General features: G+C 55.8%; 1 protein-coding gene across 1 annotated transcript in view; it reads left to right on the forward strand.

Annotated features, from left to right (window-relative positions):
• Nucleotides 1-6680: 6680 nt before the first annotated feature.
• FOXK2 (forkhead box K2) overlaps nucleotides 6681-27043 on the forward strand; it is a 28896-nt gene continuing 8533 nt past the window's right edge. The window contains exons 1-2 of the mRNA XM_090290701.1: nucleotides 6681-7120; nucleotides 24888-25088. Of these exons, the coding sequence (XP_090146827.1) occupies nucleotides 6696-7120; nucleotides 24888-25088 (626 nt within the window). The 5' untranslated portion in view covers nucleotides 6681-6695. The remainder of the gene's footprint in view (nucleotides 7121-24887; nucleotides 25089-27043) is intronic.

A 27043-nucleotide genomic window follows, 5' to 3' on the forward strand; every position in this document is an offset into this window, starting at 1 on the left:
GCTGGGAACGGGATGCAAGCCAGACCACTAGAGGCAACCTTTTCCCTTGGGATAGTCTCATCAACATAACGGGGCACTTTTTCTGTTAAAAAATAGTAATTCTTTCAAAAACGTTTTGAGAAGCAGCTCATTGGTCCAGCGTGTGTTTGAGTTGATGCTCTGTGACTGGGATCACAGTTCTGAACTAATGAATTTTTTGCAAGAGTGCTGGGGAAATTCATTGGAGCAGGCACGATGCGGTCAGCAGACGTCAAATCCGGGGTCTGGCCCCACCAGTGCATCCTGCCTGACCACTGTCTTCCTTCTGCCCTGCTTTTCCTTCCCCTTTCTGGCTTCCTGTTGAGGAGTGTCCTGATTCTCATAATATATCCCATCTCTGTGTTGTCATTTCCATTAACCGTACTTTGTTTGCAATCATGGTTCATTTCCTTCGTTATTTTGACCATAACTGGCTTTAGTTCCATTCTGATATACTTTTGATATTTTGAAGTTTCTACCATCTTCTTCTTTCCATTAAAAAAATTTTTTTTCTTCCAGTAAGTTATTTCCTTCAAGTAATGTTTGAATCTTGGTATAATCAATAATTCCAAAAAAAAAAAGTACGCACAGTTAATCTGACTTTAAGGCAGGGTTCCCCAACCTCCGGGCCGCGGATGGAAAACGGTCTGGGCCTGTAAGGCACTGGCCGCACTGCAGCAGGTGAGCTTGAATGTAATGCACTTGAATCCCAAAACAATACCCCCACCCCAGCCCCCCAGTCCGTGGAAAAATTGGATTCCACAAAACTGGTCCCTGGTGCCAAAAAGGTTGGGGATCACTGCTTTAGGGCAAACAGAAGTGCAACTCAAATGCATTTTAAAATGTCCTCTGTGTAGTATTGTGCCCCGTTATTGTGCAAGAAAATTACCATACGCCCCATTCATTGGCTTACTGGTGGATGTGCAAAGGCGTTTTGTCACTAAAACACTTTTTTTTTCAGGCCCTTTTGCTGTGTCATTACGAAATCCAGTGCAATTTCTCCTGAAACTTCAACACTTTGTTAGGACAAGTTGCTTCAGATACGCTAAGACTTCATCTGAAACGTTGGGACTGCAAAGACATGACCTCGAATTTTGTGCTCACTAGTGGCACTGCTGCGGTTGTGTGTCCTGCCAGTCAGGTGTTCTGAGAAAGTGTTCTACAAGATGAACGTCTGCTGCGACGCCTGGGCTGCTATGTAGACTGTGTCCTCCTCCAGAGCTCCCATCCGGCCAGCATTCGGGATGGTCCTCTCCTCAGCGGAGCTGGCTGATGTTGGAATGTCTTCAGTTGCATCCAGTCTGACAACCAGCAGATACAAAGATGTCTTCATCTCTGATATTTTAGGTTTTTCTTTACTCTTGATGGGTAGCCCTTATCCTTGGGGTGTGGCCTTTCTGGTGTCTCAGCCGGCTGCCTGGGTTGCGCCAGGACCTCTTCCCTTTGCTCCAACATGTCCCAATGCTGAGAGATCTCTGCGGTCTCTATTCAGCTCTCCTGTGGCACCTGCCACCAGACAGGCTCAAAGGTCAGAGTTCGGTTGCTGGAATAAAACTTCCTCTAGTTTTGATGACTTAAGTGTATATATTTATAAAAGAATAGGGATAATATTGATTCTGTACCCTGCCTCATCACTGGATGTAGGCACTAACTGTCGGGGGAAAAAAAGCCCCAGACATTAAGACATCAATCTCCAGTATACAGTCTTCCCTCACTTATCGCGGGTATTACGGTCTAGACCTCCCCCGCGATAGGTGAAAATCCACGAAGTAGGAACCGTACATTTATTTTAGTATTTACATATATTTTAAGGCTTTATAAACATTTCCCACACACTTACAAACTGTTCCCAGTCCCTTATTAACCTTTCCCACACTTTTATAAACACTACTTATGTTCTTAAACATATTCTACACCCTTAAACCTATGTAACTTTAACAATATACATATACAGTACCACAAAATCCTGTGATATAGCAAAAAATCCGCGATAATAATTAAATATTTTTAAAAATCCTGCGATACAGTGAGGCCGCGATAAGTGAACCGCGATATAGAGAGGGACTACTGTAATTCAACTTTTTAGTCTTAATCAAAACTTGCATATATTTATATTGCTTTGATCAATTATGTGTTAATAGTAGTTGTAACATTAATTCCACCGAGGGGAAATGTTTTTAACAAAAGACTTATGTTCACAGGAAACTGCAAATGAAATCTCTCTCTCCCTCTCTCCAGGGACAAATAATATAGTCATCAATAAATTATATTCAAGTATAAACGCTTATTGTATTTAGAAGAACATCTGTGGGAGAATTTGAATGAAAATGAGTTTAGGAGAAAAGGACTTAATAGAGTCCTGGCTGTTAACCAGGAGATTGTTTGTATGTTTATAGAACAGGGGACCGTGGGTTTCAAAGCACAAGGCTCTAATGGATACATTTAAGGAATGATGCCGTGGTTTTACTTTATTATGGCTTTATTTTAAAAGTCAATGTTTATAATATTGGGGAAATTATGTCCATTGCAACTATTCAAACATGATGGAAAATTCTGCTATTATCTTATATGTGGGGGCTAACAAGTGTTCACAGAATTAGCTTACTGGGTGCTTGTGCAAAATACTGTGAGGACTGTGAGTGCAGCTACCTGAGGGTCACCAGCAACAGAAACGGTGTCCCTCGTTTCAGTTTGGTCGCCCACAGCAAACAGGCTCGTCTTTCATTATTTTGTTATTTTTTAAAGATGTTATTTATCTTTAGAGAGTGGGGAAGGGATGGGTAAAAGAGGGAGAGAAAAATCAATATGTGAGATACATTGATCGGTTGCCTCTGGCGCACCCCGAACTGGGGACTTGGCCACAACCCAGGCAGGTGTCCTGACCAGGAAGCGAACCTGCAACCTTTCAGTTCATAGGTTGTCACTCAATCCACTGAGCCCCACCAGCAGGGCTATTTTATTTAAAAAAAAAATAATATATATATATATATGTATATTTTGATTATATTGTTACAGTAGTTCCAATTTTTTCCCCTTTGCTTCCCTCTGCCCAGTACCCCCCTTCCCTACAGCAATCCCACCCACCTCAGTTCATGTCCATGAGTCCTGCATATAAGTTCTTTGGCTTCACCCTTTCCTATGTTATTCTTAATGTCCCCCTGTCTATTTTGTACCAACCGATTATGCTGCTTAGTCCCTGCACCATTTCCCCATTTCTCCCCCTTCCCCCTCCCAGCTGATAACCCTCCAAATGATCCCCACACCTGTGATTCTGTTCCTGTTCTGGTTTGCTTAGTTGGGTTTTGTTTTTATTTTTTAGATTCAGTTGTTGATAGTTGTGAGTTTGTTGTCATTTTATGTTCATAGTTTTGATTTCTTTTTCTTAAGTCCCTTTGACATTTCATATAATAATGGCTTGGTGATGATGAATTCCTTTAGCTTCACCTTGTCTGGGAAGCACTTCATCTGCCCTTCCATTCTAAATGATAGCTTTGCTGGGTAAAGGAATCTTGGTTGCAGGTTGCTTTTCATCACATTGAATACTGCTTGCCAGTCCCTTCCTGCCTGCAAAGTGTCCTCTGAGAAATCAGCTGATAGTCCTATAGGCACCCCTCTGTAGGTAACTCCGCCTCTCTCTTGCTGCCCCCAGGACTCTGTCTTTATCTTTCACCTGTGGCATCTCAATCATATGTGTCCTGGTGTGGTCCCCTCTGGGTCCAGCTCAGCCGGGACCCTCCGTGCTTCCTGGACCTGTATGTCCATCTCCTTCGCAAAATTTGGGGAGTTTTCCTCATTTTTTCCAATTCTTGCTTCCTCATTCTGCACTGGTTGACTATTTTTTCCTTCCTTATGTTCGAAATCATTGATTTAAACCCGGTTTCCTTCCCTTCACCATTGGTTTTGTGTGGATTTTCCTTCATTTCACTTAGCATAGCCTTTTCTCTTATGCGTTTGCTGTACTCAAGCATATCTGTCAAGCCTGTGAGCGTCTTTATCACCAGTGTTTTGAATTCTGCATCTGTTAGGTTGTCCATCTCCACATCTGTTAGGTTGGCTATCTCCTTGTCGCTTAGTTCTCCCACTGGAACCTCGGTCTGTTCCCTCTTTTGGACCATACTTCTCCGTCTCCTCATTCGGACAGGCTCCTGTGTTTGTTTGCCTCCGAGTCCCAGGTAGAGCTGTCACTCCTGTTAACGGTGTAAGGGGCGGAGCCTTACGGAGTCGTCAGTACAGGGCGACCTGTTTCACCACATTGTGGCGCTGTGTGTGGGGAGGGGTCTGAGAGGGAACAATACCGCCCCTCCAGCACTTGCCCCTTTTCCAGGCACCTCTCCCACTTCCATATGGGACTGGCGCCCCTCTAGCTGCTGCCCTGGCTGTCGTTTCCAGAGTCGGTGGGTCTCTGGAGGTTCTAGGACCGTGGGGCCCTTTAAACAAGTGGGCTCTGCTGAGAGACTGGCAGTTTCTGCCTCCGCCCCAACCCCCACTGGTCTGCACAGTCAGAAGCAATGAGGCTTGATTTTCCCCGGCGCTGGGACCGTGAGCTGCTGGGTCTGGTGAGGAGCTGGGAGCGCTCCCCAGGTGTCCCTCCTGACTTTTAAAAATGTGTGACTGAGCTTTCTGCCGGCCTGCTGCTGCTGCCACAGCTGCCACTATACCGTGTCCTCTCCACCCTGGCTCCACTCCTCCTACCTGTCTGGGTATTTCTTCTTTATAACTTTGTTTGCTGGACTTTCATGCAGTTTGATTTTCTGTAACTTCTGGTTGTTTCTAGTTTTGAGGTAGTTGTATTCCTTCTTAGTTGTGGAGGGAGACACGTGTGTCTGTCTATGCCCCCATCTTGGCCGGAAGTCTTTAAAAATATTTTTTTAATTTATTTTTAGAGAGAGGGTAAGAAAGGTGGAAAGAAAGTGAGAGAAACATCATCAAGGGACTAGTATAAATGACCCATGAATATGGATAACGGTGGGGATTGTGGGAGAGGCGCGGGGGTGGGCGGGGCAGAGGAGAGCAATGGGAGAAAAATGGGACAACTGTAAAAGAACAATTAAAAAACTGAAAGAAAAAAAACCACATGTGACCTTTTGCTTTGCAGGACAATGCCCAATTCACTGGGCCGCACCAGACAGGCCACTGTTTTTACTTTTTATTTTTAAATGTTTATTGTAAATATACAGTTTTATTTATTTTTAAATTTATTTATTTATTTTTAGAGAAGACGGGAGGGAGAAAAGAGGGAGAGAAACATCACTGTATGAGACATACAGTTGCCTCTCACATGTCCCCAACTGGAAACCTGGCCCGAGGCCTTTCGGTCCCCTGAGCCACTCCAGCCGGGGCTGTCTACTATTTTTAAACCAGAGGTTTTCCCACTTACCATTTCCACACTTGTCTCAGCACCACCTAACACCTCTCCGACATATAAATGAGTATTTAATGAAACTACTATGTATTTTTTCTCCTCTAGGACATTCTGCCAAAGCAGTTTGAACTCTTAGAAATTTGTACTATAATTGTAAACATTCATGGCATATAAAACAAGCAAAATGTTACATTCAGAGGGACACATTAATTTCCATTGCCTTTAGAATAAGTTTTTACACACACACCAAAAAACAAACAAAAAACACGAATAAAAAGACGCACGGGCTGCCCCAGGTGGGCGCTGCCTGGGCCTCTGTTCCGATCTTGCCCAGGACGTTTGCGTTCTCCTGCTCCGCTGAAGCCCAGCTTCCTCTCAAGTCCAAGCACGCACACTGAGCGCCTTCTGTAGTTAAATCACATCTTCGCGTTCGAATTGTTCTTCACAGCTAAGGGCTGCTAGCCTTGTCCATGGGGACCGGCTCCTCGTCCTCGATACTCCTCTCGTGTGGACCTCGGGGTCCACCGTGCCGCCTCTGGCGGGGCCTGCAAGGAGCGCTTTATCGTGGTTTCTACTTCGCAACGACACACTCGGAGGCCACGCTGCCATTCCTGGGACCCGCATGCCCTTCCCTCCATCGTCCCGTTCTGTAAGCCGACTGGTTCTCCGGATCCTGACCAAGCACCGCGCGGAGGGCGGCCGTGGGTGCTGCGCTCTGGTCTTGGTCCGGCGTGTCCAAGGTGCCCACGCGCGTCTACGTTTTCACTGATTGCGTCACGTCCAGACCATCCCATTCTCGCTGCAGAGGGCGTCTGCGAAGGATTTTAACTGTGATCAGAAGTGACAACGTGGAAACCGTCGGCGTCGGATGGTCCACGAGAGGCTCTTCCCCGCGGCTCGAGGCTCAGCAGCAGCAGCAGAGGCCCAGCGCGCAGCAGCCGGCGGGCGTGTGTGTCCGGGCAGGCGCCCCCGCGCCCGCCGCCCGCGCCGACCTTGACCCAGCCCCGCCCCCGCCGTGCGCGCGGAGCCGCTCCGCACCGGGTTTTCCCGGCCGCCGGAGCCGCGCCTGCGTAGCGCGTAGCGGCAGGACGTGCGGGCGGCGGGCCTGCGCGCCTCGCCATTAGTGGGCCGCGGTAGCCCCACTGCCGTGCGCCGCCCCGATAGGCGGGCGCGGCTGTCTGTCAGCGGCCCGGCGCCGCTCGAGCGCGCCGCGCGTGTCCCGCCCCTCGCCGCCGCTCGTCGCTCGCCGGCCGGCGGCCTCGCTGGGCCTCAGCTCCGTGGTGGCGGCGGCGGAAGGGCCGGCCCGCGCAGGCCCATGGCGGCGGCCGCGGCGCTCCCGGGCGCGGGCGGGCCTCCCGCGGGCGGCGGGGCCGGGGGCGGCGGCGGCGGCGGCAGCGGCGGGGCCGGTGGCGGGTCGCCGCCGGGCGGCTGGGCCGTGGCGCGCCTCGAGGGCCGCGAGTTCGAGTACCTGATGAAGAAGCGCTCGGTGACCATCGGCCGCAACTCGTCGCAGGGCTCGGTGGACGTGAGCATGGGCCACTCGAGCTTCATCTCGCGGCGCCACCTGGAGATCTTCACGCCCCCGGGCGGCGGCCATGGCGGGGCGGCCTCCGAGCCCTCCGCGCAGCCCGGGCCCGACGCCGGTGGCGACTTCTACCTGCGCTGCCTCGGCAAGAACGGCGTGTTCGTGGACGGCGTGTTCCAGAGGCGCGGGGCGCCGCCGCTGCAGCTGCCGCGCGTGTGAGTGGCGCCGGGACCCCGACCCCCGCCCCCGCCCCCACCCCCACCGCCCGTCCCCAACCCGCGATCGCGTCTGCCTTGCGCGCCCCGGGACCGAGGCCGCTGCCCCCGGCCGCCCTCTGACCTGCGGCCCGAGCCCCACGCGTCACCCGGCCGGATGCGGCCTCGCGGGGCCGGGGGCTCGGGCGCCTGAGCGCGCGGGGCCAGGGTTGCCGCGTCTCCGCGCGTCCGGGGCGATCGCGCGCGGCTGTCGCGTCCAGCGAGCGGGCAGAGGCCTGGCGGGGACCGCGGACCGGGGCCGCCGCTTCCCGGTCCCGCAGGTTTTCGGCGGCGACTCCGTTAGCGAGAGTGACGTTGAGCTCCAGGGACGCGGGTGCCTTCGGTCGCCTGAAAGGGGAAACTTCCGGCGCCATGAATGTTTCAGTGTCCGCGAGAGCCTTGCAATTTGGGGGGGATTGGGTACTTTTCGCATAACTTTTAAGAAGCAGGCGATTGTTCCGTTTTTATTGCCCGGCCGGCGAGGCCCGGGGGAGCTGCCGTCGCTGCAGTGCTGCGCGCGGTTCCGGGGTTCCCCTGGCAGCGGCCGCGTCCCGCTCTGGGGGCGCCCCCGGACCCGCAGGCGGAGCCGGTCCCCACGCGCTTCTCCTGGGCGCAGGCGCAGAGTTGCCCCCGGATGGTGTGACCCCCTGTGGGCTCCCCACCCGGGACACCGCGATGTCACAGCAGAGGGTATTGTGTTTTGACCCTGAGGACCTTTTGATTTTTAAAGAAATTTCACATCACGTGCTTGCACGTGCTGAACGCGCTGCAGCCGGGCCTGGGGGGGGGGGCGCGGGACGCGGACGGGGGTTCGGGGTGGACCCAGCAGCACCTGCCCCCCTGTAACCACCTTGGAGCGCGGGCAGGACGGCCGCGTCCAGGTCCGCGGAACCAGCTGTGGAAGGACCATTGGCACAAGCTGAGTGTGGCCGAACTTAAAACTCCTTTTCTTGAAACCAGACTGTTTTGTGTTACAAGTTCTTTCGAAGTAAAACAATCAGATCGTGTGAGTTTCAAAGCACGTGGAGCGTGGAGCCGCTGGCAGAGGTTGAGATGTTGGGTATTCCCGTTTGCCTGCTGAGCGGACGGCGCCGTGGAGAGAAGAAACGGGGCTACCGCGGCGGGTCTGTGACTTGAATGGCAAGGGTTTTACTCCAATTCCAACAGTGAGATGCATCTACATTTTGTACTGAGTATTAACAGTGTACCTAGAGAACATCTGGAAGAGTACGTTGTTACTTTAATTAATTTACTTTGAGGGGGAGGGGAAAGGAGGGAGAGAAACATCAATGTGTGGCTGCCTCTCGCACCCCTAACGGGGACCTGGCCTGCAGCCCAACGATCATCCGCCGGGCGACACCACACCCACTGAGCCACACCGGCCAGGGCTGCTTCGTTTTATTGAGACACGAAGGGTTAGTCTGGGCGGAATACAGGAAGATGGGGAGCTGCCGCGCGTGTGTTACAGGGCCTGAGTGAGTCTTAACGAAGCACCTTTCCCGTGGTGGTGGGTGAGCTCCGTGCCCAGCGTGGACCCGTGTGTGCGCGTGGGGGTGGTGGTGCCAGCGCCTGTGGTTTTCCAGAAAACAAGTGATTTCCACAGATCCTTGATTTTGGGCCAAGTATGCAAGGCTGTGTGTGCGGAAGGGCAGCTTTTTCTCTCCAGAGGGTCTGATGTGGCTGGAGGCACAGGAGTGGCTGGGATGGGGGCTCTGCGCTGGAAGGGGAGCCCTGGGCAGGGCCCTGGGAGTGGGCCGGTGGGGGTGGCCTTGCGGGAGTAGCTGGGCTGGCAGCTGGGCTGGAGAAGGTGACATTGGGACTGGAAGGGACCTCGGGGCACGTTGTGGAGCTGAGGTTCTGGTGGGCCTGGTGGGGGACCGTTTCATGCGCTCAGGGACAGGATGGGAGACATCCTCTTTGAGGACAGAGTCCTCCTTGTCTCTGGACCTGGTCTGGAGCGTGAGGGGACAGTGAAGGGTTTTAGCAAGATTGGGCAGGAAAGTCTGGGTGTGTTGTTGCTCTTGTTGCCTTGGTAGCAAACAGAATATAATTTATAAATAAAAATAAGCAACTCATGAACACTCGTTTATACTTCGAAACGTCAAGTGAATTTGACAAGTTTTGATCAGTAAGATCCTATGCTATCTAATAGCCAAACGTAAATAGAACAGGTTGAATTGATCATTGCCCCCAATTGCTGAATGTGCAGAACTGCCTTGTGTGTGTTTAGCCAGGGGCCTGCTCCGGCCGATGGCCCCTCTGTCAGCAGTGAGAGCAGCCCCGCTGCCGGGTGGCGCGCGGGAAGGCTCTCTCCTCAGGTGAGATGGCAGCCTCAGAAGGGCTGCAGGGGGGTCGCGGACAGGGGGGCTCCAGGGGAAGAACTGGGGTCCTGCTCAGCAGTGGGGGCGGGCAGAACCCAGGGTCCCAGAGAGGGGCGGCACCAGAGAGAAACGACTGGGCGGCGGGGCAGTAGCCTGCAGGGGCGCGGGGACCGCGTGCTCGGGGCGGGAGAGGCTGCGGGCCGGCGGCTGGGGAGCCACCAGGGTGGGTGGGGGCCGTGAGGAGGGCGCAGGTCGGGCAGAGCTGGTGGGGGGGTGGGCCCTGTGGGTCCCCAGGGTGCAGCAGCTGAAGGAACCACAGGGGGTGAAGGAGACGCTCCCAGGCAGGACGGTGAGAGGGGCGTCTTGCTGGAGACAGAGCAGGGTCCCTAGTGGGGCCTGGCGCTTGCTCTTCCTTGTTTCGTTCACTTTAAACATTTTATATGCGCCGCCCCCACACCTCACTCCCCACCCCAGCCCCCCTCTCTCTGGCGGCCACCAGCTTGTTCTCTGTGTCTGTGGTGTGATCCCTTGTTCCAAGGCAGTAGGCTTGGACCAGCTTGCCATCAAGCCGAGAGCCGGGTGCGGACGGCAGGACCCCGGGGGCCGGGAGTGGGCGGCGTGCGGAGGCAGCTGTGCCGAGCAGAGGGCTCCGGGTACACGGCACCTGCTTTTAATTCAGTGACCGCGGTGTGTTTTTCTGCGGAAGCTGCAGTGTGTGTTCATCTGGCCAACGGAGACACTTCTCATCACTGATTTGTAGACGTTGGGGGGTACAGCACGGCTATTTTAGCGTAATCGGTACTGTCCTGAGTTAAAAATAACCCAACAAACGGCTCACTTCTTCACCAAGTGTTTCCTAGTTCATCCAGGGGGAAGCTCAATTTGGTCGTTTTACTGTTTGCTTCGTAGTTTAAGGCGGTTTAGACTTGAAATATTTTGAATTTCTGACACATTTTGCGAAACAGGCCTACGTGATGGGACTTGCCACCGACAGGGGTCGTTGTGTGCTGACCGCTGCTGGGGGTGATGAGGGGGCCCTGGGCCCTGGGCAGACTGGGGTCAAACGCCCGCCCGGCCGCCGAGTGCGTCTGAGGGGCAGTGCCTGGTGCCTGGGCCCCAGCGGACGTCAGGGGCCGCGTGTGTCTGTCCATCACTGAGTCTGGTGTGGAGGGGCCCCTGAGGATCCCGTGTGACAGATGTGTGACGTGACGCTGGCCACGGCCCCGAGGGCTGATGCTCTTGCACTTGCCCGCAGCTCCACAGGCGCACACACATGCAGGCCATGGATCGAGGCCTCTTGGAGTCGCGAGTGACGTCTGAAATTCCTTTAGCGGGGAGAATTCGCCCCTCCCCCTGGGTCCTAAGGTGAAGACCAGCATGGGAGGTGGTCGGGTTGCCTGGCAACCAGGCCTGGGAGGCCCACCTGGGGCTTCGCTCCAGCCCACAGCCTCGTCACCCGTGTCCCGTGTCAGGGGAAGAGGACACGCGTGCGCTCTGCCCTGGGCTTGGTTAGGAAGAGTCTGATGCTGTCACTCATAGAACTTGGCAAGTTATGGTGCATTTTTTTTCTGAAACTGCTTTTTTACTGAAGTGGAACAAACCACATAGACTTTTCGAAACTTGGGCCAAGGTGTCTTTTTGCCGGGCAGTGAGGGCCTGCAGCTGGGCTCCCCTGCAGGCCTCCAGGCGGCCCACGTGCTGGGGGCCTCAGGGTGGGGTCGAGGAGCCGCCCTCAGGCTGAGCCCGGCAGGGACCCGGTCCTGTGTGTGCCCAGAGCCGTCGTCACTTGCTGCAGGTCCAGAACAGGTGAGCCCACCGACCGCTGACTCGGGTGCTGCTGCTCTGTGAACGCTCTCATGTGCTGACCACCTAGGGAGGGGGTTCCGGTCAGACGTGGCCCCCTGTTTACGGTCCCCCTACTTGCCAGCAGGTCCCATCTGGAGCTTGGTGGACATGTTCCAGGAGGCGGCTGTTATAGTAACAGCCGATATTTCCATTGTGGAAATGCAGCAGTTCTGGCTTTGCTGTGGAGAAAGGGTTTTTTGTTTCTGTTTTTAATGAAAGCATGTATCGTTTTAGGGAGTATTCTGTGTGTTGGACAGTTTTGTGTAGCTCCTGTTTCCTTTTGGGTTTGGGTTTTGGAGCAGTTGACAATATCTTAATAACAGCAAATTCAAACCCTTTTTTCTGTTAATAGAAACTTTTTCTTTTTTTTAAAGGAAAGAGCTTTTTTTTAAACTTTATTTATTTTTAGAGAGAGGGGAAGGGAGGGAGAAAGAGGGAGAGAAATATGAGTGTGTGGTTGCCTCTTGCACGCCCCCCAACTGGGGATCCGGCCCACAACCCAGGCCTTGTGCCCTGACTGGGAATCGAACCTGCGACCCTTAGCTTCATAGGCTGGTGCTCAGTCCACTGAGCCACACCAGCCAGGGCTTGGTCCCGGTTTTTAACAAGGACTCTTGAATTTGCTAATGAACCTCAGTCCCCAGGGCATGTTTAAGGTAGTGTCGCCATTCCTGTGACTTGAAACTGGGAGCATCCCGGGAGGTGGTCGTGGGGACACTGGGGACCGCCGTCCCTGCCCGCCCCAGGGTCCAGAGCCCTGGTGGTCTCCGTCTCAGCCCCAGCGGTGGAGCCGGGAGCACCCCGTGGGGTCTCAGACGGGCTCTGGCTACAGCCTGTCACTTGGGCAGGTGCTGTGTCTCCTCCAGTGCCAGGTATCGGCTCAGGGGGGCCTGTGCTGGCGTCGGTGGGTTGTGATGCTGGTGCCATGGGCTGGACACCCCTCCCTGGTCCCTTCTGCATGTGCTGCTTCCAGACGCGGTCGGTGTGGACCCTGCAGGGCAGCGGCTCTTGCCGGCAACCCCCCTCCTCCCCGCCGACACCTGGCAATGTCTGCAGACACAGCCGGTTTGAGTGGGCTGGGCCAGAGGTGCTGCCGAAAGTCCTGCATTGCACAGGACAGCCCCCCCCACCCCCCCCGCAGTGATGACCCAGCCTCCACGTCCGCAGTGGGGTGGAGCCCAGTCCTGGAGCCACGGTCGGTAACAGATATCCATCTAGCCCGATAGCTGGCCCCTGATTAAGGCTGGGATGCACCAGAGCATTCCCTGTCTCAGCCCAGTTCCCACACGGAGCCCCAAGTGGTGGGGTCTGCTGGGGAGCGCCCCACCCCCACAGCTCCCGGGGACTGTGCACTCGGGAGGGGCCCTTGGCCTCATTCAGTGAAGAAATCACAGAGGAGGCGTGGGCTTTCCGGGAAAGAGGGTGCGGAACTGCTCTGGGGGGGCGTCCAGGGGGTCCTGCTCCTGGTCACCCTGCAGAACAAGCCGGCGGCGGGCGGGAGCGCGGCACAGGGGCGTCCGCTCACCACGTCGGCTCCGGCTCCTCTCCAGGCCACCCTGCAAGACTCGGGCTGGACGGCCGCAGCGGGGACGTCCGGGCTGGCTGGGGCGCCGCCCACCCGCGGGACGTGAGGGGCATAACCCACTGCCGCACCGTCCTTCCTGTCGTCGCTTGAAGCGCACGCTTTCCTGAACGGCGCTGGGCGGCAGCGTGGCGCGCTCTGCTGGCGCGGGCACCAGCTTCTCTCGGTTGCGTCGTTCCGCTTGTCTCTGATTTCATCTGGTGTCTTGTTCACGGTGGCCCCTGAGCGTACAAAGCCCACTGCCCGGGTTCCCAGGAAGAAGCCACGTTGCCCGGTTGAAGGCTGTGAAGGGAGAGACCAGCGATGGGCACTGCCCGCCAGTCCGTGTCCCTCCCACCGGAGCCCTGGGCTTGAGGAGCGAGAGCAAAGTGACGGAGGCCATTGAACGGTCTGCTTCACAGAAGCGGCAAGACCAACAGGAGTTGGAGAAGGGCCCACGTCAGGCTGGAGAGACGTCTGATGACCCGGAGGCCGTTCCTCTCGGCACCGGCCGACCCGGCCAAAGCACAGAGTTTGTGACGTGGGAGGAGAAGGCTGGACCCGACGCCGCTGCTGAGGTCTCCGCCGGCTCCGGCTGGGAGGAGAGACTCACGCATCGTCATTCGGCACGTGGTGGGGCTGCAAGTGCAGCTGTGGCGGCCGCTGACGGAGGCGTGGAAACTCCACGCGCGGACTGTGGAGGACAGTGACTTGCCAGAGCAGACGTCAGTGTGGACGAAACCTCCCAGTCCTGAGAGGGACGCCGGACGGACCCTCATCCACGAGGAGGCCCCGTCAGCGCCAGGGCTTTGGAGGACGCAGGGGCTCCACGCCGGGCCCCGTGGGCACAGTGAGAGCCCATGGCCGAGCCCTGCAGGGGCCGCAATGGTCACGGGGGCCCAGCACGGAGATGCGCCGTTGGACAAACCCGCCGTTCACGGTTGCGTGTGCTGTTGATGATGCTCCTGGCAGCCTCCCTTCCTTGGTGACTCGATGGATCAAGGGTCACAGCAGCTTCCGAGGCCTCATACCTGAGGAAACATGGACCCCGGCAGGGCTGCCCAGCCCTCTGTGACCTCGTCAGGTGATGTCTCCAAGGACTATGAGTGGCATCTGGGAGCAGACGCTTGGGAGGTTCGTCTGTGACCTCAGAGGAGGTGGCAGAGGGCTGGAGCCATTGGTGTGGACGAGGACAACATGGAGAGGCTCCTTGAGGCGCTTCCGAAGGGAATGCAGAGCCGAGAGGAGGCGAGGACGTGGGGCAGCCGAGAACTCACAGGGAAGGGCTTAGCAGAAGCGTTTTCAGTCTCAACAAGCTCCTTAGGAACTTGGAGAACGTGGACCCCCCAATACAGGAAAATTCATTAATGGAGAGGAATGTTCATGGTGCGTTGGCTTCTATGTTGGAGAAAAAAGAAACAGACCCGGCAAACCAGCAGGGATGGGTTTCTGGAGAGAGTGACACCCTCAAGGACAGCCTCAGGCGGGGCCTTCAGGGGACGTTTCAGAGGAAGGCGGCACAGGAGACGCGCGCTCCTGCGGGACAGGCTGCGGAGGGGCCCAGCGGGCGGACTGGCCGGGCGGCCTGGGCCGCTGGGTGCGCGTCTTAGTCTGTAGCCGGGACGTCCCGGGCTGGGCGCTGCAGAGGCGGGCACCGCAGTCCAACGTGGACACTAAGACGACGAGGAAAGAAAAAACTTGTACGGTTGTGCGATGTGGGTTTTAAGTTAAGTGTTCTTATAAAACAATGAAAAGGTTTAGAACATTTCAGGAGGTTATAAAATAAAAATGTTCTAGTGAGCCCGGGGGATTTATGGAAGAAAGAACAGCTTCTCGTGAGTGAGTGGCACCTCCTAGGTGTCCCGTGCTGGTGAGTCTGCGGCGCCCCTGCCCGCCTGGCTCCGGTCGCGCTCGGCGCCCCGTGAGGGGCACCTTTGCTGCTTTTTTGTGCCGCATCCTTCCCGGGCCTCTGCTCAGGTGCGCATGTCCGAGCGGCTGTATCACCGCTGCCTGCGGCGGTCGGTACGGGGATGGGTCGGCAAGTCGGAAGCCCAGGTGTGCAGTGGGCTCCACCATCCAGGTCTGTGCAGGTGCCTCTGATGCTCCCGCCACGGTGACGCCGCCTGACGGTGCCTTTCTCAGCGCGCGCCCGCGTCCTCCTGCGGCTCCGGCTGTGAGCGGCAGTCTGAACCCCTCTGCTGAGTGTTATTCCAACAGCCGGGGACTAGAAAACCCATACAAGTAGATTGGAGACTTACTGTTGTGTGTGTGTGGTTGGTTTTCTTGGTATTTTCAGAATATCACGGCATTTTGAATGCAAAGGTGATGTTTTAAAAACACTGTTGGACTTCCGGCCAAGACGGAGGCCTAGACTGATGCTCCGTCTCCCTCCACAACTAAGAAGGAACACAACTATCACAAAACCAGAAATAACCAGCAGTTCCAGAAAATAAATGGAAGTCCAGCGTATGAAGTTATAAACAAGTGGTGCTCGTCCGGACGGGCAGGAGGGACGAGGCCGGGGCGGAGAGGTCAGGCTGTGCTGGCGGCAGCAGGACAGCGGTGAGCATAGACGCCCGTATTCAGGGGGAGGCGAGAAGCGCCTGGGGAGCACCTCCGGCTGCTGACCAGACCCATCAGCTTGCGATTCCAATGCCGGGGAAGGCAGACCCCCATTGCCTCGGACAGTGAGGCCCAGAGGGCGTGGGGACGGAGGAGGGGGCACCCGGTCTCTCAGCAGAGAGTAACAGCAGGAATCCATCTTGGACACCCACCCCCACAGAAAATGCCACAGTGTGGTGAGACAGGGCATGGGGCTCTGTCCCCTATAGCGTAGGAGTGACAGCCCCGCCCAGGAAGCAAAGGTAAACACAAAACTGTCAGGACGGCACAGATCATGATAAAGATCCTGGGGATGCAACTGACCAGACAGCAAATATCTAATCTAATGAAGCAGCAGATAGGAAATCTTTCTGAGGCTCAGTTCAGAGCTTTGGTTATAAAAGTGCTTACAGACCTGACAGCAGATCTTAAACAAGACGGGGAAGGAATGAAGGCTAGTCCTGCTGAAATGAACAAAAACACATATGAAACTAGAGGTGAGGGAAGGAAACCAGGGATCAAATCAACAAACCGGAACATAGGGAAGGAACAAACAGTCAATGAGTGCAGACAGAGGGAATGAAAAGTGAGGAAAATGAGGAGAGGCTCAGAAACCTCTGGGACAGCTGTAAGCGGGCCAACATCCGAATCCCAGGGCTGCCAGAAGGTGAAGAAGAAGAACTAGAAATTGAAAAATTATGTGAACAAATAATAAAGCAGAACTTCCCTAATTTGGGGAAGGAAATAGACTTACAGGCCCAGGAAGCACAGAGAGTTCCAAATAAACTGGACCCAGGGAGAACCCCCCCAAGACACATTATAATCAAAATGTCAAAAATTAAGGATAAAGAGAGACTCTTAAAAGCAGCAAGAGAGAAGAAGAGAATTACGTACAAAGGGGCCCCAATAAGACTGTCAGCTGATTTTTCAAAGGAGACTGTGCAGGCGAGAAGGGACTGGTGAGAAATATTCAAAGTAATGAAAATAAAAAACCTACAGCCACGATTACTCTACCCAGCGAGGCTGTCATTCAGAATAGAAGGGCAGAGAAAGTGCTTCCAGGACAAAGTAAAATGAAGGAGTTCATCAGATCCAAACCTCTGTTATATGAGATGTTAAAGGGACTGGTTTAGGAGAAAGAGGATCAAACTATGAACATTAAAATGAAAACTGCATCACAACCACCAACAGCAGAAGCCAGGGAACCGAAACAAAGGCAGACTAAGTAGGCAACGAGAGTGGGAGAAGAACTATAGGTGTGGGGAACATTCTGGGGGGAGGTCAGCGGGGAGGGGGAGGGGGAAAGGGAGGGAGATGGTGCAGGGATTAAGAAGCACAGCAGGAGGGAGTGGAGCCGACAGGAAGATGCTGAGGAGAACTATGTGCACAACCAGTGGGCATGGACTGAGGGGGGACAACTGGAGGGAGGGGGTCACTGGGTGGAGGGGAGCAGAGGGAAAAGAAATGGGGACAACTGTAACAGCATAATCAATAAAGCATATTAAAAAAAAACACTTTTTGCCTTTTTTAAACTGTTGCAGAATGTTAGGGTTATGTGCATCAGTTTGCAGCTGTTTGGTTTACACGGAGGAAGATGTAGTTTAAATTAAACTGTCCACTCCGATTCCTCTTCGAGTTTTCTGTGCCCACGTTGCCTGGTCCCCTGGACGCGCCCACGCGTGGTTAAATGCCGCTTAGTCCTGCACTGCGGTCCCGCGTGCCTCGCTAAGACTCAGCGGCCTGCCTGAGGTCGGCTTCGCGGCCTGGGTTTGACTGACGTTGCACCAAAGAATGCAATTACCAATAAAATCAAACTCGCCCTTCCATTCTGAAATTCTTTCCACTTTTTTTTTGTTTATATTGATGGTAGACTACCCTAAGGGGCCTTTTGTTTTGGTGTTATGTGGTTTTGAAAGTTGGTATGACTGGGAAGTGGAGGGGGCGTGGGGGGGGCGAGGTACCTGGGGACAGAACTTCTGCAGTGGAGCAGGAACGCCCTGCTCGCGTTGAATCACAGCGCCCTGACGCAGAGCGCTGTCCGGCTGGGTTGCAGACCTGTGTTTGGAGAGGGCAGAGCACGCAGCCCCCTGTTCTCGAGGGCTGCTCGGTGCTGGACAGGCTGGGCCTGCCGGGCCTGCGTCTGCACAGGGGCCTCTTCCCGGAGCCTCGTGCCCTGGCTGTTGGGGGCCGGCTCCTGGCGGCGCTTCTGGCTGACGGCTGCGGCCGGGGTCTGGGGAGACTCTCCTGGGACTGCCCAGACTGGGGCACGTGCTTGTCCCTGACAAGGCGGTGCACTCCAACCTCGGCTCCCACCCCGATTTCACTCCTGGGATTCTGTCTCCTCTTATAGAATGTTACCAATCCGCTAGTGAAGAATAGCCCCTACCCTCTATTTTTCATTGATACTTTATTTTGTTCTCTCTTAAAAGTAGTTTCTCAGAGTGTGCACTTTCTTGTTGATGCAGATTTACCTGTCACAGTTCTGAAAAATAGTTCTTTTTAGAATTTTTATTTAAAAGAGCTATTTATTTTCAGAGAGAAGGGAAGGGAGGGAGAAAGAGAAGGAGAGAAACATCGATGTGAGAGAGAAACCAGCCGGTTGCCTCTTGCACGCGCCCCGACTGGGGACCAAACCCACAGCCCAGCCTGTGCCCTGACTGGGGACCAGGCCGGCGACCTTTCGATGTGCAGGATGGGGCCCAGCCCATGGAGGCACACCGACCAGGGCGACATCGAGCTCTGTATAACTTCTGTGGGCGCCGCGTACCCAGGCATTACTTGTTTGGTGTATTTCTGAGAAGAGCTTTGCTCTTATAAATAACTCTTTAAAGTGATTTTAGTATTTTGGGAATCATAGTTAATAGACCACTTATACTGGCTAAGGGGATGGCTTCTTTGCTTTCGCGTTACTAGTTCAAGTGCGCTGTTCTGCACCTGGTTGTCCTTGTTGGGGGCACCTCAGGCCATTGGCCCTGCGTCCAGGCTTGGCCGCTGATTAACTGGGCAGCCAACCAGGCCTTTGTGAACCCCTGCACGTCTGTTGACTGAGCAAGGCTGGTGTTGAGTGTCTCTCAGCCCCTGGCGTCCAGTGGGTGTGAGGTCAGTCTCAGGTCCCCTCTCTGTTCTCTGGATTTTCAGGGCTCATGTAAGGACCACATCCCAGAGGTTGCTTGTCACACCCGCCCGTTTGTTTCTCTCCTGAGAGGAGATGTTGGGCAGGGAGGCGCCCCTGCCCCCCGTGGCTGTGCTGCTGGACCTCAGGGCCTCCTCCCCAAATGTGGTGTGACAGCGGTGACCTCGTGGGGCTCTTCTGAGGGTTCCTCCGCCCAACACGGGGGGGTTGCCCAATCAATGGTCATGTTCTTTCAAGAAAAAACTTCAATTTCGTGTCTTTAAGGATTTTATTGGAGAATTTAATTAATTACCTTTAAGGAAATTCCTGATAAGGAAGGACGTCTGCCACTTTGCTGTTTCATTTTTGTTTCCCAGCCTTTTTTTGTCCCTTTCACCCCAGCTGCCTTTTTTATTGTTTAATTGATGTGTGTGTGTGTGTGTGTGTGTGTGTGTGTGTGTGTGTGTGTGTATGTGCATGTGAGCTGTTTGGATTCTCTTATTTCCCATTGTGCAATATATTTTAAGATATTTTCTTTATGGTTACCACATAGTAAATTTAAAACAATCTGTTATGGCCCTGGCTGGTGTGGTCAGTGGATTGAGTGCCAGCCTCTGAATCAAAGGGTCACGGGTTCGATTCCCAGTCAGGGCTGCGGGCCAGGTCCCCAGTTGGGGGCGCGCGAGAGGCAACCACACACCGATGTTTCTCTCCCCCTCTTTCTCCTTCCCTTCCCTGCTCTCTAAAAATAAATAAAGTTTAAAATATATTTTGAATTGATATAGACTTCAAAAACATACAGAGCTCTGCTCTTAAGCATCTCCTTCCTCCTGCCATTATTCTGTCACCTCTTTGAACAAGTGCCAAGTGAGTAACTTCCCTGTTTCCTCACTAACTTCACCGGAAATCTTGATTTCTTCATCTGGTCCTCCATTTCGACCTGAAGGACTCCCCGTAAGCTTCCTTGCAAGTAGTATCTAGTGTTAAGCGACTTCCTTAACTTCTGTTTATTGAGGAATGTCCTAATTTCTTCCTTGGTTTTGGAGGACAGTTTTTCCAGATATAATGCCTGGGTGACGGTTTTCTTTCAGCGTTTTCAATGGCATCCCGCTGTTTCCTGGCCTCCCTGGTTTTCAAGGAGAAATCACCATTCGCCTCCTTGAGCGAGTCCCTGTATGTGACGAGTTGCTTTGAGCTCTGGCAGTTTTCAAGATTCTCTTTGTCTTTTGATGGTTTGATGACAATGTCTCGTGTGAGTGCTTTGAGTTTACCTTCCTCGGGGTTTGTTGAGCTTCTTAGATTTGTAAGTTCATGTCTTTCATTTGGGAAGTTTTCTGCCGTTATTTTTTCAAATATTCTCCTGCCCCTTTCTCTCTTCTCATGTTGGGATTCCCATGATGTGTGTTGGTCTGTGTGCTGATGGCCCGTGAGTCCTTCAGGCCCTGTTCACTCTTCTTTCCACTCCTCCGACGGCATAATTTCAAGTTCATGACTCTTTTGCCTGTTCAAATATGCTGTTGCACCCCTGTGGTAAATTTTTCATTTTAGTTACTGCACTTTTCAGCTCCAGGATTTCTGTTTCATTTTTTCTTATAATTTCTGTCTCTTTATAGTCCTGTTTCGTTCACACATCATTTTCCTGATTTCCTTTGGTTCTCTGTGATTCCCTCCCGCCGTTTGAGCATATTTAACACCATTGTTCTGAAGCCTTTGGCGAGCATGTCCCAGGTCTCACCTTCTTCAGAGATGCTTTCTGGGTAATGATCTCGCTCCTTTGATTGAGTCATACTTTCCGTCTTGTGCTTTGTGATTTTCTTGTTGAAAACTGGACATGTGCCTTTCATAATGTAATGGCTCTGGAAATCGATTCCCCTTCTTCTCACCTGGGGTTTGCTGTTTTTGTTTGTTGAAGGCCGCAGGAGCCCACTTCATGCAGTGATGTTCCCAGCAGTCGTCTGGGACCACGTGGTCCCTGAACTCCTGTTTCGGAGCGTAGGTGCGGTTTGTGCTGTGACGGCAATTTCCTGGAGCACCAGGGGCCCTGCCCTCTCAGAGTCTTTGCAGGTGGCTGCTGCGCCCGGCTCCTCCTCGGCTCTGGACCAGGTGGGCGCTGCGCTTAGGGGCAGCCAGCGTGTCCTTGCTGCGAGGGTGGGTCCTGCCCCGGGCGTGTGTGGGGGAGGCAGGAAGGGAGAGAGACGCCATGGGCGAGAGAAGCATGATCAGCTGTCTCTCACATGCCGGCAGCTGGGGACAGGCCCGCAGCCCAGGCAGGTGCCCGAGCAGGAATCAGACCACGGCCTTTGGCTTTGCAGGAGGAGCCCAGCCCCGTGAGGCAGTGTCCGGGGCCCGGTCCCCCCTTTCTGAGGGCTCAGGCCAGTAGCAGTGAGCAGCCGTCACACCGCCAGCGTCGCCCCCAGAGCCGCCCTTCGTGTAAAACTGAAAGTGTCCCCATGAGGCGCCGACTCCGCAGCCCCCGCCGCCCTCTCTGCCTCCTGCCTCTGGAGGCCTCAGGGGTCGACGGGCTGACCGCGCTGAGCAGGGGCCTGCAGGTGCTCCCCGTGCTCCCAGGCTTCCTGGGGGGTGTTCTGTGCCGCACACACGGCGGCCGGCCGTGACCGCAGTGGGTTCCGGGTACCGAGAAGGCAGCAGGGGAAGCTCTTTCCCTCTAGACCGATGTTTCTCTTCAGGGGTCTTGCGGGCACTTCCGTGGGGGCCTCAAGTGCTTGCTGGCGGGGGAGTTCGGGTCCATGCCTCGAGCAGTCGTTAGACATGGGGCCGAGGGCAGCCTGGAGGCGGGAGGGAGTCCTGTTTTTGCTGTTTTTACTTTGATGCCTTTAAGTTTTTACACTTTGCACATTTATTGCCTATTGAAAGCAACAAAAACAATCATTGACGTTCTCCTGGTCAGTGGCTTAATGGATTCATTAGTTTTGAAGTGAGCCATCTGACTTTACAAACTTAAACAAAAGAGCATTTTTGGAGAAGTTCTTAAGGAAAGGGCCCTGCGCCCAGCACAGCTGGCGGCACCTCCACGCGTCCCGCCTGCAGCCGCGGGGGCGACGGGCTGCGCGGTGCAGTCCCTCCCAGCACCTCCCGTCCCCACGCCAGCGCCTCTGCCGCAGGACAGAGGCACAGTCCAAGTGGGATAATTAAAGGCTGTGATTAGCTCCTGCCCAGTTCAGGCCGGGGCTGGCTGCAGTCGATTTCAGGTCAGGATTTCTGGAGCTGTGTTCTGTGTGGAGACTGTGAGCCGGGGGTTGGGCACCTGCTGGAGGCTCAGGCTCCCTGAAGGCGAGTCACTGGGAGGGCTGACGGGTGGCTCCCGGCCCAGTGGCCTGTCTGCTTCAGCCCCCCCCCCGCCCCCGCCCCGTCCCGGCACTGGGGACGCGCCCTCCTTGTCCTCTGTGCTCCTCGGAATTCGGTGCCTGACCTGCCCCGACCCTCCATGCGGACGCTTCTCACTCTGTCGCTTTCCTGCCTGGACCCTGAGCAGCTCCTCAGTCGGTCCCAGTCCTGTCTTTCTCCACAGCCGTTTTTCTCTGAATTTAGTGTCATCTCCGCGCCGAAAAGCACCCAGGTGCTAAATGTAAAGCTTAGTGGGAATGCACGGTGCTCATCTTCCCCAGCGAGGAGAGGCTGCGTGTCGGCCCTGGGGGCCTGTCCTGACCCCCACGCTGCCGGGGGCTTTGCTTGCTTTGAACCTCGCAGATGAGGGGGGACCCACGAAAACTGGAATTTATTTATTGAAAGTGTGTATGAACTTAAGTCACCTTCAGCATACTATTTGATGCAATGCACCTATCAAGACGTTGTCCCACTGCTCACAACAGTTTTTAAACTTGTCGGTTTTGGTGTCTTAGTGCTTCTGCCATTTTTTGTTTCACCACGTTGGCAGAACATTTCCCTTTGAGGACTTTTATCATCTGGGGAAACAAACCAGAAAGCGTTGCTTGGGGCGAGACCGGGTGACGGGCTGGTGGGGCTCAGCTGTGGGACAGTTGTCCTCAGTCAGTCTGGGCAGGGAAGTGTCCGCTGCAGGACCAGGCCTTCCGTGGGCACCTGCCGTGTGCTGCGGCCGTTGGGGCAGCCGTGGGCACCGGAGCCATGGGCGGGGCGGGCCGCGGTCACACGAGAGGCCCAAGGGGGTTTTATGTCTGCACTGGGTGCAGATCTCCGTCGGCCCAGAATGGCTCCTGAGTGACTGCTGGTGACGGCGGAAAGTCTGCTGGGAGCACAGAGCATCCGGGGGGCGCCGCGGTGCCAGTGCCGCCCCTGGGCCCTGCGGTGGCCGTGCGCTGGGCGGCCTGTCCCCCAGCCACCTGCAGAGCGGAGGACGGGCACCTTCGTCGGGATTTCAGAGCAGCACATGGGGAGGGGCACACAAGCAAGCAGCTCTTCTCCAAGCCGGGGAAGAGCTCGGAGCCCTGGGAAGCTGCCGGGCCCCGCGGTACGGGACTTGGGGCTTCCTGGGCTCTGGGGAGGAACACGCTGCTGCCTCCTGGGGACACGAGCCCCTGGGCAAGGAGAGTGCGGTTTTCCCACCTCCCGCTTTCGTTCTGCTGCGGTCTCTCTCAGCCTGCCGAGGCGTTTTTATTTGTTGCTTCACCTCAAGCTTTCCTAGGCGGAGGCGAGGGCAGACCCTCCACGTCGCCCTGTCCAGGCCCGGCCCGGACGCAGGCGCCCCTGGGGGACGGACGCAGAGTGTGAACTGAGGCTCCCAGCCCTGGGCCAGGCTCCCTTCGCGCCGGGCCTCGCTCACAAGACACACATTCAGAGAGAAGTTGCTGCGATTTCAAGATGGGCAGCAGAGCATGAACCCTTGTGGGCGGCCCTGTGCAGCTCTGTCTCGTAGCTTTGTCGTTTCTAAGTCATTTCAGAGCAAAACGTGCAGTGAAAGCATCTCACTCAGAGACAAAGTGCCTGGGCCCGCGCAGCAGGTGCCTGACGGGCAGACGCAGGCCCAGCGGGAACCAGCCGCGCGGCCTGCGCTCCCGAGCCTCAGGGTGTCCGGGGCTTTCGTGGGAAACCCTCGTTAGCATTTTGCAGGCTGAGGTGATCGCTGGGACTTACGGGTGGTCGCTGCAGAGTGACGAAAAGGGGGTTCTTTTCCAGTGTATTTGTCATTGTCCTGAAGTGACCTAAACTGGGTCACACTCCGGGTGCCGGGGAGGCACCAGTGTGGAAATAGAGGGGGGCATCGGGGGGCAGCGGGAGGTGGGGTCTGGAGCGCAGGAAATGGGCGTGTTGGGGGCTGAGCTCCCAGGCCCGGAGGGCAGAAGCCGGGGTCTCGGTCTGTGGCAGCGGGCTTTGCGGGTGTAGAGGGCAGGGGTCCGGCACGGGCTTGAGAAGGAGCCCCAAGAATAAGAGCAGGAAAGGTGTGCGGGCTGGGGGCCAGGGAGGAGCGATGCCCGGTCAGTCCTGCTCTGTCGCTGATGCTACGGAGGACGGACCCCCGGGGGAGGTCAGGGGTCCGGGACCTGGTGGGCGCGGGAAGGCGGCAGCGAGCGTCCACACCCTGCGAGGGGCGTCCTCGAAGGTGGGCAGGCATCACCTACCCCGTGTCATCGGAAGTCGGAGGGACCCTTCCTGGCGAGCACCCAAGTAGGACGGGGTGGTGAGCGGAGCTGGCTCACCGTTTATAAATAGCTCCCGAATCAGGCGCTCATAACTGTGTGACGTCCGGGCTCGGAGACTGTGAGTCTGTGGAGCTATTTTTAACTTTCATTCTTTGAAGGCGTTTGGCTTACGTTTCTCTTTTTTAAAACTTGAGTCACAGCGAGGGAGCTGTGTTAAAGGAGAACCACAGTGTGGAATTGTAACCCTTTTCCTCTAAAATTTAACGTGTCTGATTCTTGCTTTCTCAGTGAAAAAGCTGATTGTTTTTAAAGGAAGAGGAATGATTTTTTTTTTCTTAAATAAAAAACAGCCACAAACTCGTCCGTTTCTGCCTCATGGCCCAGCTATGCTTGCGTGTTTCCTTTGAAAGGTGTCCCGGGCACTGTGTGTGTTCGCGTCTGTGTCAGGTCTGCTGCAGGCCCGCCGTGCACCCCCACGCTTATGTGGGAGGGGTGATGTGGGTTGCGTGGGGTGGGCGTCTCCCCACTCGGCTGGTCTGAATGACGCTTCTGTTCACTGGTGTCTTCGGGCCGTGAGACACCTCGTCCGCAGATTCATTCACGGAGCTGCTGGGGACACATGGGGCGTTTTGGAGGGGCTCCTGGTGGCCCCGCGTCCGGGGGCCTGTCCTCTCCTCCAGCGGACAGACTGACGCTGGCTGCTCCTTTCCAGGTGCACATTCAGGTTCCCGAGCACGAACATCAAGATTACGTTCACGGCCCTGTCCAGCTCCAGCGAGAAGAGGGAGCCGCCTGAGGCGCCCGCGTCCCCGGGGAAGCCTGTGCCGGCCCACGTCTCGCCCCTGACCATCAGCATTCCAGACTCCATGGCCCACCTCCTCAGCCCCCTGCCCTCCCCCACGGGGACCATCAGGTACGGCCCCAGGTGTCTGTCCTCCCTCCTGCCTCGGTCCTCCAGGCGCCTCTCGAGTCCCCGGGAGGAGCCGGAGCACATGCCGCTTCCCTTCGGAAGGCTGGGGCTCTCAGTTCCCTGCGTCCTGAAACGCGGCTCCCGATGTCCCTAGGTTTACTTGTGGATCCCTGTCACTGGCGTGTAAGCTGAAGGGGCACGTGGCTTGTCATACTCGTCCGAAGTCTGGGATTTTTATTTGCATTTTGAGGGTTTTCTTCGTCTGCTAAAAGTTTGTGTCAGTTCTGATGACTTTTGTACTTGGACCCGGGGAAGTGGCAAACGTGTGTCAGAAAGACGGGCTTCTCGGGAAGAGAAGGGCAGGGGCTCCGGGCCCCGTCCCCGCGGAACCCGGCACATGGCATGGGGTTCAGGGGGCGCTGAGCCCATGGAGGACGGTGGCTGAGGGTCAGGCCAGGAGCCACCGCAGGAGCCTGCAGCCACGTGTCCTCGGAGCCGCCAGGGTGCGGCCTGTGGCAGAAGCGGGGCTCCTGTGGCTGCGGCAGCCGTGCCCTTGGGGTGGGGCCCAGGCAGCTGGGGCCTCGCAGGTCCTGTCGTCTCTTGGGAGAGCGGAAGCTGCGTTTGGCGCCTTACCCATGAGGAACGTTGGACTGGGCTGTGAAGTGCCCATGCCTGCTTGTCTCCAGCGTCCGGCTCCCGCTGTCCTGGGCCCAGTGGGGGGCAGGGAAGGGCTCCTGGTCTACACGCAGAGCCAGTGAGGGCCCAGAGGGACTCTGGCAGCCGAGGGCTTCCGCTTATCGTCAAAACCAGCATAGCTTTGGCCTCTGGAATGGTGTCTGTCACGCCCACGGGTCAGATGGAGGGCCGGAGCCAGCAGGCAGGGCCAGCTTTTATTGAGCACGGGGGTGGGGGTGGTGGGAGGTGGAGGGGAGCCCATGCTCGGGCGGGCGCGGCCCCGAGGGCAGCAGCGGGAGGGCAGGTGGTCAGTGGTCGGCAGTCTTAGGGCTGCGATCAGCTCCGGGCCCTGCCGCTCCCCCTCCACCCGTCTCCAGCCTGGCTCTTCCCCCCTCTGCCCCGTGGCCCTCGCGCCCGTGCTGGGGGCAAGCCTGCCTTCCCCAGGTCACACTCCGTGGGGATGATGCTGCGTTCAGCTCGGCGTCCTGCGTGGGGTCCTGCTGTGTGTCCCGCCCTGTTCTCCCTGCGGCTCTTCTGACGCGGGAAGGACTGGGCTGGGGGGTGGGGTGTTGCTCACGGGCAGGGTCTGAGGGCTGCGGAGGGTACCCCACCCCCGCCCTGTTCCCCCCATTCCAGTTCAGTTTTGGGGAGGTAACTACTGCTTCTTAGGTATTTTTTCCAGAATTTTTCTTTACATTTCGATACTTGTCTTTTTACCCCCAAACACAAATGAGATTAACCAGACGTAACTTCCCATAACTTGCTGGGTTTTTGAACAACCTTACTTGGTGTCCTTCCCTTTCAGTAGCTCCTCCTCTGACAGTGGAATACTGCCCAGAACACTGAATTTCACAGATGCACTTGGCCTTGAGTCAGCACAGAGATTAGCAGCCAGAGCATTTGGTACCCCAGCCCGATCTTGTGAAGGGAAGGGTGTGTTTGCAGCTGGGCTCCTGGGTCTGTCTCCCGGGTGCCCACAGCCTCACCCCCTTCCTCGTACCTGGCGCTCAGCTGGCCGCCCTCCGGGCTCCAGACTCCCTGACCTTTCTGGGGTAGCTGGAGGCATGTCCTTCACAGCCTGTCCCCAGCGCCCCAGTGGCTCTGCCCTTGGTCAGTTCTGGGATGATCCTGAGCCTCAGTTTCCTCACTGGTGAAACAGGAGGGCCGCCACCTTCTTTGAGAGTTTGTGACCACGGGAGATGACATGTATGAAAGCAGATCCCACTTCCCACATGTGTCCACCAAGCTTCAGCTTCCGGGACTGAATGGGCACATCCTCCCGT

Source organism: Furipterus horrens, unplaced genomic scaffold (assembly GCF_987537825.1).
Source record: "Furipterus horrens unplaced genomic scaffold, mFurHor1.1.pri manual_scaffold_11, whole genome shotgun sequence".
NCBI lineage: Eukaryota > Metazoa > Chordata > Mammalia > Chiroptera > Furipteridae > Furipterus > Furipterus horrens.